Source organism: Centruroides vittatus, unplaced genomic scaffold (assembly GCF_030686945.1).
Source record: "Centruroides vittatus isolate TY-2023 unplaced genomic scaffold, ASM3068694v2 contig_361, whole genome shotgun sequence".
NCBI classification, from domain to species: domain Eukaryota; kingdom Metazoa; phylum Arthropoda; class Arachnida; order Scorpiones; family Buthidae; genus Centruroides; species Centruroides vittatus.
The window spans coordinates 807,372-820,718 of NW_027122185.1; the positions used below are offsets into that span (position 1 = coordinate 807,372).

General features: G+C 26.5%; 1 protein-coding gene across 1 annotated transcript in view; it reads left to right on the plus strand.

The window, feature by feature from the left end:
* Positions 1–13,347, plus strand: part of SIDL (SIDL trafficking protein particle complex subunit 10) — a 54,529-nt gene that overhangs the window by 8,961 nt on the left and 32,221 nt on the right. Inside the window, exons 2-7 of the mRNA XM_067269995.1 lie at positions 4,190–4,271; positions 9,252–9,387; positions 11,257–11,453; positions 11,535–11,842; positions 12,558–12,805; positions 12,963–13,109. Of these exons, the coding sequence (XP_067126096.1) occupies positions 4,190–4,271; positions 9,252–9,387; positions 11,257–11,453; positions 11,535–11,842; positions 12,558–12,805; positions 12,963–13,109 (1,118 nt within the window). The remainder of the gene's footprint in view (positions 1–4,189; positions 4,272–9,251; positions 9,388–11,256; positions 11,454–11,534; positions 11,843–12,557; positions 12,806–12,962; positions 13,110–13,347) is intronic.

Consider the following 13,347-nt stretch of genomic DNA (forward strand, 5'->3'; position numbering starts at 1 on the left):
AATTCACCTAACCAGGTTTCCATCCAATAAGGGATATGAAACTCTCTGACAATGTTCCAGTATTCCATTTCATATTCCTTCTTCCATTCGTTCATGTTCCAACTGAGAACTTTTAGTGAATCATGCTTACTCCTAAAAAAGAATCACTGACACAGCCATCCTCATCTTTATCCCTGCCAACCTTGCGAGAGTTTTCACTTATCACCAATTTATCATGTTTGAAATATGCAATTTTTCCTCCTTTCTGCCCTGTCTTAAATTGTCCATCTGTTCTTTTCTCTTCTCTCTACATTCAACGGAAAGGTCCTCCCTTATGTGCACTGCCTTCCTCCAATCAGAAACATCCAATTTAGTACAATTACTTTTCAAACCACTCAATATTTCTCTTTTCGCTTCCACGGAAATGCAGATAACCAAAACCATCATATTATTTCTGGTATTTTTTGTAAGTCTAACACACAGTCAAGGAGGACATTCGATAAACCAACAACTTCCCAAATTAACTTAGGGAAAATCTTTTAGATACAGTATCGGTCATTCATCTCCACATTAAACAATACCAAATTTCTTTTCCTTAAATTACTTTCAAGTGTGTCAACTCTTTTGTTTAGAGTAGTGATAATTTGCATATTGTTAGTCATTTTTGCTGTCGTGAGCAGATTCTAATTTATTAATTCTCTCCATCAATATATTAATCTTATCATTCATTTCCACGAAATTGTCTTTTACTAAACAATTCTGTCTCTATTTTTAATTCTATACCATCCTTCGTTTCACTCAACATACCTCTTATCTCTTCTAAGAATAATTCTTGATCGAAATTCTTTCTAGTGTCTCTCACTTTAACAGCACATCCAGTGGGATAGGATCGCAAACGTTTACCTGGTGGTGTTCTTGATAACATAGCATTCTTCTTAAAAGCTGCTTCTTTTTCTTTGGCACTATCCCGATTCACACACTCTTAAGATTTAACAAACTTATTCATAATAATGTAACCAGTTTATAATTGGCAATTAGCCCATAGACTTTATATGGTAAACTTTGACATCAAATATTTCGGCCCTGAGATTGAATTTCAAACTGGCTTCGTTGTGACATCAACCTTGCTGAGTTTTACATATTTGCAAAAAATCATATTTAGTGGTTGTGCAATTGCTTTAAATGTCGATCACAGGCAAAACAATGATTTATGTATAGCTCTGCTCAATAATCACTACTGAGATTTTTGTTTAATAGAAAACAATCTTGTCAATTGCAGTAATATGAGTAAAATGCACAGTAATATATGTGTAAACAAATGGATTTTTTTATTTTATCAGTTTATAAATTAGTGAAATTATAATGTTTGATATGTAGATCATTCCAGGATTTATACTTTCATTATTGAAAGAAAGATATAGTTGCAAGATTTATATAGGGAAAGAAAATGTGAAAAAAACATGTTCTTGAATCTGTATCCCTTTAGTAATATCCTGAATGTTCTAATCACTAAATTATTAAGACATATTTATGCTATTGTCTAAAATAATTTCTTTGCTCAAAGTAATTTATGAACAAAGGTTTCAAAAATTAAATGCTAGTTGTTGGGTTTTGTTTAAATAATTTATTTTTTACTGAACTTTCTGAAATTTCTTTATATTAAGAGTTAGAAATTAAAATCTTACAAATGGTTGCTTTACAATTGATAGACAATAGAGAGAATGAAATACAAAATGGAAGAATAAATATGTTTCCTAATACAAATACTAAACCTGTATAGTGAACGATTGCTGAATTACATTGGTCTATATTACTACTACTGTTATTAAATGCTATGTAATTTGGCACTGGATGCAGACATTAGGTGCCATCTCTTGATAAATTTAATAAGTAAATTAATATTTTAATAATTTAGCAAGTTCTGAAACATTTCCGATATAATCCGGTAATTATTTAGCTTTAATGTATAGCTTTCAGGTTTTGGATATTTGTACCTGTACAGTGATTGATATAAAATGATGCTACATGTTGACATTTCAGATTATTGGACAAATAACAATTGTCTCCACTCATAGGAAATTGAACATTTCATTGTTAGATATTGATAAATTAGATGTATAGTTTAAAGGAATCAAAAAATTTTGAACTAAAATTATCTATTAAAATTACTATTTTATAATATTAAAAAATAATAAATGGAAAATTTAACCAAACTATATTTTCATAATGTAGACAATTATTATTGTAAAATGTTTGAGTAAAATCTGATGATTCTTTTTTATTATAAAACTAACTATCAAATTTTAGATGCTATATTTAGGAGGAATTCTAGATTAAGTGATGAAATATTCAAATAATCAGATGAAGTTTCTAAAATGTATAGTGTTAATAGAGTTGAAACAATTGCATCACCAAGTTCTAATTTCTGTAGAATACTATAATTTTATTTATTGAAATTAAAGTTTTAGTAATTAAAACTGAAATGTAGTAGCAGCCATCACCTATGATATATACCAAAAATCATTTAACATATGTGAAAAATAGTTATTTAGGTTGTTATTATAATTTCTAATGACATATGTAGTACAGAGAAGAAGTAAAGAAGAATAAACCAAAAAATTTGCAATTTATTACATATGATCAAAAGTTTTATTTCACCTCATCTTCACTGTTAATGAGCGTCATTGCAAGAATTTGCCGTATGTAGTCATGGAATAAAAAAAAAATTGAGTTCACAGCTTAAGTAGGCTTGAAAAAAATCCTATTAGCAGCTGTTTTGGATTCCAGTACTTTGTAGGATCACTCAAACTTAACAGCTTTTTAATGCTGTTTTTTCAAGTATTCTAATATACTGACGGTTGCTATTTATTTTCAGGTCTCTCTTTTGCAGTTTTCTTACTTATCATAGCAGTTCTCAATAGGGTTGAGATCAGGACTGTTATCTGGCCAGCTTTGGCATCTTATTTGGATCTTTTTTGAAAATTTTTTTACCTAAACAACAATTTGTGGACCATTTTAAGTGACGCTAACAAACCAAAGGGAAAAAACACATTATACTTTACCCATCAAATTGGCATGGTGACATGGAATAGAATTGCTCTGGAAGATAGGTTTTGTCATAAAATTGTTCTTGTTTGTTGGAATTAGTTTGGTAGATAAAATGTTTCTGTAACACTGCATTCACAGACCCATAGTCTGCTAACACTTTTAATGGATGTGCATCCCCACATCATTTAACATTTGACTCACCAGAAACTGCATCATATAATCCCTTTCTACATGTCATGTAAGATTTGCTGTTAGGACTGTGCAGGTTAAATTTGGATTTATCCAGAACACAACAGAATCTCATATGTCAGTGCTCTAATTTGCATGCTATTGAGTCCAGATAAGCCACTGTCTGCACATTTTACTTGTCAGTAATGACTTTTGTGTGAACAATAGATTTTTAAACCCATATTGCACAGAAGTCATACAGTTCACGTATCTCACCTATCTCCCTTCCCACTTTCACTTCAAAAGAACTAGCAATATGTTCTTGTAGGCTGGAGATGCTTTAGCATCTTATCCTGACAAAAAACATTAATATGTTTACCGCCTGATCCACCTTTTTTTAATGCTCATATGTTTATAACAAATGCTCAATTGCAGATAAGTGACAATGTATTCTCTGCCTTATTTCATGAGAGGAACCTTCAGGTTTTAAAGTAACAATTATATGTTTTATGTCAAACTTTCCACTTTGCGAAGATGGTGCAATTTTATAAACAGGATAATGGGTTTTATATCAAAATTATCAGAAATATTGCTGCAGTACATCTTGTCAGCCAAAGGAAAGGATTATCATGTCTGTGATGTCATGGATGATTTTGTCTTTAGGGGTTCTTACTGATCTGCAGCAAAATTTTTTACTTTGATTTTAAAAATGTACATTTTTATAGGAATTTGAGTGATGCAATTTCCATAGCTGCTACTGTATATTGCAGAAATCACACTCTTGATTTTTATGACATCAGAAACTGTTATGTATATAAAATATTATTGATGTGTATTAATTCAAAAAGCAATTTATTAAATTTATCTTCAGAATTTTGTAGAAATTTAATTTTTAACATAGATATTTTATTTGAAGAGTATTTGTCAAAAATAAAGTAATAAATTGCAAATAATTTATGATGTTGTAATAAAACTATTTTATATTTTTTAATAGATGCTGGTGATCAAAAATTATTTTCTACATTAGAAGCAGCGATTTCAGAGGGTCTTCCTGAAGAATCTGCTCAATGGAAAAGGTTAGTGATAAGTATATACAGATTTGTTTAAAACAAATTTTAATCATAATACAGTTCTGACTAAACTATATTCAAGAATGAAGCTTGTTAATTGCTAATATAAGCTTCTTTAAAATAGTTTCATTGGCATGATTTGCAGTAATTTTTAAGTAAAATATTTATGGAAGCAATTTTAAAAAGTGCTTAAATTGTGTTTGAAATAATTTCTTTAGTTATTGTAGTCTTTCAACAAGTTTACATTTTTTATTTGCTTTAGGTCATTATCAAATTATTATGGAATGTAGGGAACTATATGATGATGATTATATAAAATTCTCAAATATAAAATATAGAATATTTGTAGTCATTCTTTTGACACAGATATAATTTTCTAAAACTAACTTTTCTAAAAACTAATCAAAAATAATTTTTGTAGAATTATACCACAAATTAGTAATGAATTTCATAATTCATGATTTTTTCATCTTTATCAAATTATCTGACAAATAATACTGAACTTATATTCATGTTCATTATTCTCTTCCACTTATTTTTATTAATTCTATAATTGCTTTTAAACTTTAAATTCTATAATTGGAGGATTTGCAATTAAGAAATTGTTATGCTATAATAGCTACTTTTGATTAATATAAAAGTTTTATAATTAACCAACAATCGCCTAAATGATCAGGCTACAATATGGCTGTAATCAAATAATTAATATAAATAAATTTGCTACTGAATATAACTTCCTAAAAAGCTGGAACAGTATATATAGATTCGAACATACTCCTAAGCACTAATTTTCCAGCAAATAAATGTCAACAAACTTACACTTCGAATGTTTTCGGCCACAAATTTATTGGCCTTCTTCAGGAAAACAATGGAAAAAAGCGTTCTATAAATAGAACAACACCACGTTGTAAATTTGAAAAGATCGTAAACGACTGTGATGTATAGTGTGTGACGTATTTTATGGGTCTAGGTAGTGTTTCCGAGCCGTTGGAACAGGAATGACATCGGTGTTGATGCAGGTTTCATTCCTGCTAGCCTTGTAGATCTCCACCGCCTCCAAAATTTTAATAACTTGCCAGTCAAAGACCTTGTGAATTAGCTTGGCCTGGTCCCAACGGGGAAATCCCCAGATCGCTGGCATAACGAGCTAAAGCAGTATTGGTGTTGCCTTTTAGCATGTCGTATTTGTGATCTTTTAGTCTTGCCTGCAACGATTTGTACGTGGATCCTATGTATGACAGTATTCTGTCAAACCTCTCGTCATGTAGGGGGATAAAATACATCACACACTATACGTCACAGCCGTTTACGATCTTTATTGAAATTTACAACGTGGCGTTGTTCTTTTCATAGAATGCTTTATTCCGTTGTTTTCCTGAAGAAGGCCAATAAATTTGTGGTCGAAAACGTTCAAAGTGTAAGTTTGTTTACGTTTATTTGCTGGAAACTTAGTGCTTAGGTGTATGTTTGAATCTAAATAAATTTGCTATTAGAGGAAGACGTTAGGCACCATCTCTTTTCTAAATTATTAAAATTATAATTATTAATTTAGAAAAGAGATGGAGCCTAATGTCTACCTCTAATAGCAAATTTATTTATATTTTAATTATTTGATTATAGCCATATTGTAGCTCGATCATTTATGCGATCGTTGGTTGATTATAATTACTCACCAGACTTTAGGGTGTATATTATATGTATAAAAGTTTTATTTTAACTAGTTAATATCTATCAAAGAAAAAAAAGTATATATATTTGTCAATTAATTGATGAATTAACTACATTTGAAAAATTTAATTAAATTGTTTTAATAGATTATGGAGACATGAGGTCTTGACTGAATATATTTAACATGTAGGAAGCCACCTGAGCTTGAATGAATATGCCCTAGAGCAGGGCTTGCCTATGGAATCAATGAGTTTCAGTCAATGAGCAAATTAGATATATATTGTACTGTACATCACATGTAATATTTTAAAATTGTTTGATTAGTTAGTAAATACAATCATTTAAAAATTGAAAATATTATCATCATCATTTTCAAAATTTTTTAAATAAAAAAATTTATTAAAAAATAATGTACATATACAGAGTGGCAGGTAAGGGGTTTAACTAAAATTCTGCTTCTTTAAATTGTTTAGAAACATTTATTGAAATAAAATTATAAATATTGTGTATATTGAGTATGGGAAATTCAAGATCAAGTTTATAAGTTGAGAGCTTATCAGCCAAAGAGTAATTAGGGAAACTTGAATTGGAGATGGTGAGTTTGAATCAGAAGATAGTTGTCAAGAGTTTAATTCCAACAAAATTGAAGCAGACACAAATGACATAATTTTAATAACCAAATTGCAAGACTCTGAATAGGATTAACTTTGAAAACAATAACTATTTCAAATGTTATAGCTGTAACTTATGTATACAGTCAATAAATGGGTTTGATAGTTTGGAAAATGTATGAGTAATTAAGAAATTTCTTTCAACTTGTCAATTTTTACCCACTTGTCTCCTATTGCAAGGTAATAAATTCCAGGGAATACATGTGTTTTAAAAATAACTGCAGTTTGTGAAAGAAATACAGTATTTAAGGAAGTTGATGGAAAAAAATTCTTAAAAAGTTAAAAATCTCATTCATTGGAATTATGTTATGAATATAACATAATTCCAATAAATGATTCAGATAGAAGACATTCTAAGGAACAAATGATGTAAAATATATATCTGGTGTAGATGATGAAACATAATTTAAAAAGTAAAAAATTAAATGATGTTTTAAATCAATGTTTATAATCTAAAATTTTGATTCAAATGTTTTATAAACATATAACAAACTGTACATTGATAGATATATAAAAAATATATATATAAATGGTACAAACATTTGGAAATATATTTAAACAAAATTAAAGTAGATGTAAACAATCACATACTTTATACATAAACTGTAATAGTTATTTAGATATAAATTATAAGATACAATATTAGTTACAAAAAAAATTATCAGAACAGATGCAATTTTCATAATTAACCAATGAAAATGTCATAAAAATATATATATAAAAAGTTAACAGTCAGTTAAAAAATAACTTTATCATTCTAACTACACAATAACAAATTCTTTACCTATAAAAATTTACAAAATAAAAATTTCACAAATAGAAAGATAAAATGATAAAGAACATTACTGTTGACAATTTTAACTTAGCTTATAAAATAAAAGTACAGTATAGTAAACATTTAATTATAACAATGCATATCTAAAAGTAGACATGAGGTATGGCCTTTCACCAGATTGAGGTCACTTGAAAACTAGTCTTCAGAATAATAGTTAAGAAATGAATGTATATATTTTTATAAATATATGTACTGTACAGTTAAATCCCATTATTCCATAATCAATTTATGCGAAGTCTGTTTTAATGGACAGTAGATTAGTGGTCCCATGGACAAAGATAGATATGCATTTCAATGCTAACAAGTTTAGTTAATATAAATTTTGTTAATTCAAAGTGCCAGTTTTTCAGCCTTTTGACTTTGTATTAACAGGGTTTGACTGTATATGTATATATGTTTTATAATAATAAAGTTTTGTTAATCTTAGATTTTGAATTCATAAATGTAATTTGTAATAACTTTCAAATTTTTAATGACTGTAGTAAATTATTTAAGATAACTCAACAATCTCCTCTCTGATATTATTCATATTTAAATTACTTTTGAATCATACATTTTTATGTTATTTGATTGTTTTACCCGTGTTTTCATTTAAGTTGAGGCTTGTTTAACTGGTGCTTCTTTATATAAGAAAATATGAAATTAATAACATTTTAAAATAGTTTTAACTTTAAAGTTTTATCTTCTCTGAAAGTTTGCATACATTTAATATTTATAATAATAATATAAAACTTTATGTTTAGTGTTTTTTTGAAATTCATCATTTTCAATTAATTTCAAATTCAACATACCATAATTCTATTTCTTTTATTAAAAAATAATAGATTTAAAAAGAATTATTTATTTATTTTAGACATAATAAATAATTTGTTACTCTTATTCATTAATTTTGTAAAACGTTAATTTAGTTACTATTTAAAACAAATACTTTATTTTTTAATTCTTTTTACGTCTATGACCTTAATGCAGTGTTTTTCAACCTTTTTCATTGAGTAGCACCCCTGATTGAAAAATAAAAAATCGTGATACCCTTGACCAGCGGCAGATCTAGAGTCTAAATAAGGGGAGGCTAATGGGCCAGTTGAACCTTTTGCGAAAACAAATGTTACAACGCGCAACGCTGGAGTGAGATCTGGGGGACTTCCTCCCCGAGAAGAAAAATTTTAAAAATTGACAGTTTGAAGTAGCATTTTAATGTAAAAAAAGCATTTCTACGTGTTCAAAATCAAAATTTAAGTCCATTGAATTTTGTCGAATTACCTACATGTAAAATAATAGTCTTACTATTGTTTTTTAAATCTACTTTTATTATCGGCCCTAAACTTTGCGACACCCCAATCGTGGCGCTGTGGCACCCTGGTTGAAAAACACTGCTTTAATGTTTTACTCTTTTTTTTTTTTTTTTTTTTTTTTTTTTTTTTTTTTTTTTTTTTCTATATTGTCTACTTGGACCTTGTTTGTAAATAGGACTAATTATACTGGTGTAGTTTCTGATTAGTTAAGCGAGGAAATCTTAGTCAAAAGTCAAAACAAAATATCTTTATTTGCACCTTTATATTTTTATTATAAAGTGTTCACCCAGGTGAAAATAAAGATATTTTATTTTGACTTTTGACTAAGACTTCCTCGCTTAACTAATCAGAAACTACACCAATATAATAAGTCCTATTTATAAACAAGGTTTGAATAGACTAATTTTTATTCTAAAACTTGGATTGTTATTATTTTTAATTTTATACTTTAATAATATATAATATATTTTATCTAATATTGTTAATTAAAATATTAATATCAGAAAATTATTTTTTATAGGCCTTATGGAAGAGGTCCAAAACTGGTATATGTCACTGCAAATTTTGTCCAGTTTAGTGAAGATTCCATACCCAAAGAGAGCAATATGAAGTTACTTGGCCAACCATTTTTTCATACATATTGGACTGAGTGTAGTGTGTGTATATAATATAAAATATAATTTTAGAATATAAAGTAAATGCATTAAGACTGATATTTTTATACTTAGATGTGATTTTTAAGCTTTTTAATGAAGAAAAATTTAAGAATTATAATACCTAACTAAAGATGTTTAAGTTCAAACTTCAGAGATAATCTCATTTTTTGGTTTGCATTTAAATATTTATAGTTTGAAAATATTGCTTATAATTAGTAATATAATTCAAATTGCTAGGATGTAACAATATTTTATTTTAATAGAATTTTTTTTCTTCAAAGAAAATATCTTTTCAGATTTGATGAATTTTGAATAGTAAATTTTTAGTTTAATGAGTGACATCAAAGTTTATTTTTCATGTAATGCTTACAAATCAACAACTTCCAAAGTCGATATTTCATGGAGATTTAAAATGTATTTAAAACTCTACAGACGTGGTTTTCAATAATTGCTATATAAGAAATACAAATAGATTTATTTGGAATAAAATAAAAAGTATATTATATTCTTCATAAATTTTAAAACCGAATATAATACATATTTCTTACTTTTAAATTATTATTATTATACTGAAATTTTGAAATTAAAATCATTAGCTAGCCAATATACTCAGGATTCAAATGACTTTACATGCTTGTGCAAATATGTGATATATATGATTAAATAATAATCAAAAACATTTGTCAAATTTACAAATAAGCAATTTATAAATACTATATCTCTTTTTTGTTAGTTACTATATTATATATAGTTACAATTACACACATACCAGTACTATATATATATATATATATATATATATGTAAATTGGAAACAGCATCTGCTGGTCATTTTGCCAAACTCAATATTATACAATTAAGTAAAAATTTAAAAAAACCTTGGTTGATAGTATATACAATTTATAAAAATATATAAAATTGTGGGGGCGGGCCCTGTAGTAAAAGGTCGTCTCTGTATGTGAAAATTGTTTTTGGACTGTCTCTGGTTCAAATGACAGAAGAGAAAATCAAAACAAAGGTTTTTTTGTATATTCATGACATTTTATATTTTTATAAAATAAATATTTGTCTATTTGAAGAAGCAGTGTATATTTCTATTATTTGCAATATGGTTCCAAGAAATTTATAATTTTGAAATCCCTGTACACCTCAATATTCACAAATTATAAATATTTCAAACATTTAAGTAAATCTATGTTCAGCTACAGTTAAGCTTAAATCAAATTCAGATGATATGAAATTGATGACAATTACTCAGAATTGATGTTTATTAATTAACGAATGTACTATAATAGTAATGTAAATTATTAATTTTTCTAAACAAAAATAAACTTTAGAAAGTATTCAAAAAAAATCAGAATCTGGAGTTTTCAGCAGAATGGAATCTGGAGAAATTTTGTTATTGTTCCATCACTAATTTTTTTATGTAATGTTTTATTTAAAATTCAGAATTAATCAAAAAAGCAGTCTTATAAAATGCTCCCTAAATATACTTTTAATGTACAAAAGTTTCATTATGTAAATGGATATTATTATTATTATTGTATTTTGCTTGATATGCATTTTACTATTCCTTAATTTTAAAGCCAAAAAAAAAATAATAATAATAATTTTGTAAAGTTTTATTACACTTAAGCATTTAGTTAGAAAAGAACATTTTAAAGAAAACTTTGTATCAAAGATATCTTTTAATATTATTTTTAGAATTAGTATTCAATAATAAGATAAAGCAATTATATGTAAAATTGCTAAAAAAAAAAAAACTATTTGTTATTTCAAAAATTGTTTATATTTTAAAATTTAATACAAAAAAATTTATTATTATTATTTATTTTAGTTGTTTGCTTACAAATATTTTCATAATTTCTAGGATGTGGAATCTTACAAACATAATGTTCGAGAAGATATAAATTTATGGATGTCAAAATTGAAATCTAAAAATATCCATGACTGGTTAATTGTAGTAGTGGATTATTCTGATTCTAAAAGAAGTAATAAGAAATTATTGCCTAGGACTACTGTATTAGATAAAATTAAAAATGATTTTCCTAGTAAGAATTCTGAAAGGTATGTATTAATTTTTTGAAATAATAGAAAATTAGTATTGGAGAAATGAATGAAAAACATTAAATATCATTTTATTTACAGATGTGTTCCACTTTTGGATCCTTGTAAAGCAGATGGAAGAGCTACAGAATCCTGGCAAACATTATTACGTCGATTGAGACAATTGTTGTTACAAGCATATAGTAGACAATTAAGTATTTATGAGGAACACATGAGAACTAGGAGGGAGAAGAGGAAAGAATTGGGATGGAATTTTCGGGATTTCTTTTTTCTTCAAGAAGAATTGGCTTTTGTATATGAAATGTTAGGATTGTACGATGAAGCATTGGTTCAGTATGATGAATTAGATGCTTTATTCACTCAATTTGTAATCAACTCTAATGTAGGAGGTTAGATTTAATTTATTAATAGATTCTTAATTTATTATATAAAAAATGACAAGTGGAAATTTAATTTTAATATTAATTATATCATATCAGAAATAAACAAATATTATAATATGATAAATGCATAATTGCAATTTAGTAATTAAATAACCTTTTTATTATATATTGGAATAGTAGTAGTAAATTTAATTTATGTAGATGATAAAACAAACTGCTAAAGTACTGGTTACCAAAACAAAAAAAGAACTTTAGCAACTTGTTTTATTAATATTATATAAATGCAAGTTTTGTGGACTTTTGTGATGGTTTTAATTTATTTATAATATTGCTATTTATTATACAGACAAAAATGATTTGTTAATAGCAAAATTTGCTAATAACAATAACAAGTTTATTGAATTCTTTATATATAGAATTTATAATCTTTACAATGTATTATAATGTAATATTATAATAATATATAACTTATTAATAATGTAAATAAGTTTTTTTTAAATTATTATATAATTTATATATTATATAGAAATTTAGCAATTTATAAATGCCTAGTTACTTTCCACTCACCCTATATATATATAACTATGAATATAACAAATTTTCACAAATTTAAAAATAATTGTTCTTTTGTTTTTAATTTAAATATTTGGCTAAGTAAGAATGATTGATTTATATTTGACCATATATGTAGCATTGATTATTATTATAATTTTTGTATTAGGTATGCCAGATTGGCTTACAAGTTTCACGCAGATTTGTAATTCATGGGCTGGCCTTTGTTTATTACGTGAAGTAGCTTTAAGTCTAAGAGAGATAATAAAAAAGGATCAAGGCTCTTTATTAGAATTCAGAAATTATCTCTTCTCCAGGCAGTGCAATTTACTACTACTACTTTGTAGACCTTGGGAAGTCGCACAAAGAACACTTCCATTTTTATATAATACTGTTGGTGAACTTCGAATATTGGAGGTAAATTTGAACATGTTAGCAGATTTTTAAAGATATTTTTAAGATTGGTTTGTGACTTGAAAGTTGCATTTATAAAACATGTAACATGTTTATCACAGATAAGATTGGTTTTGAACAATATAAATAATATATTTTGATGTTTAATTTCTAAATATAGGTTGAGATGTCTCCAGGGTCTCTTGCATCCTGGGTTATATTAAGTTGCCTAGAAGTATTACAAACGTGTGAAAGATTTAGTGATTCTACACAGATGGAAAGTTATTCATTATATACAGCTAGTCTTTGGGAATATACTAGACAAAAGGTATGTGTAGTTGATTTAATATTAAATTATAATGTTTATTAAAAATCAAGTATTTCATATTTGCTCATGTTTCTATTTACAATCAGTTATTGTAATTAAATCTTAAGAAGTAATTTTTTAAATAAAAGTAATGTATTAGATTATATCTAAATTTATATTTTTTCATTGTAAAAAATGCTTATATTAAATTTCTAAAACTTTTAATCAATTTTTAAAAAAATACTCATATGAAATTATA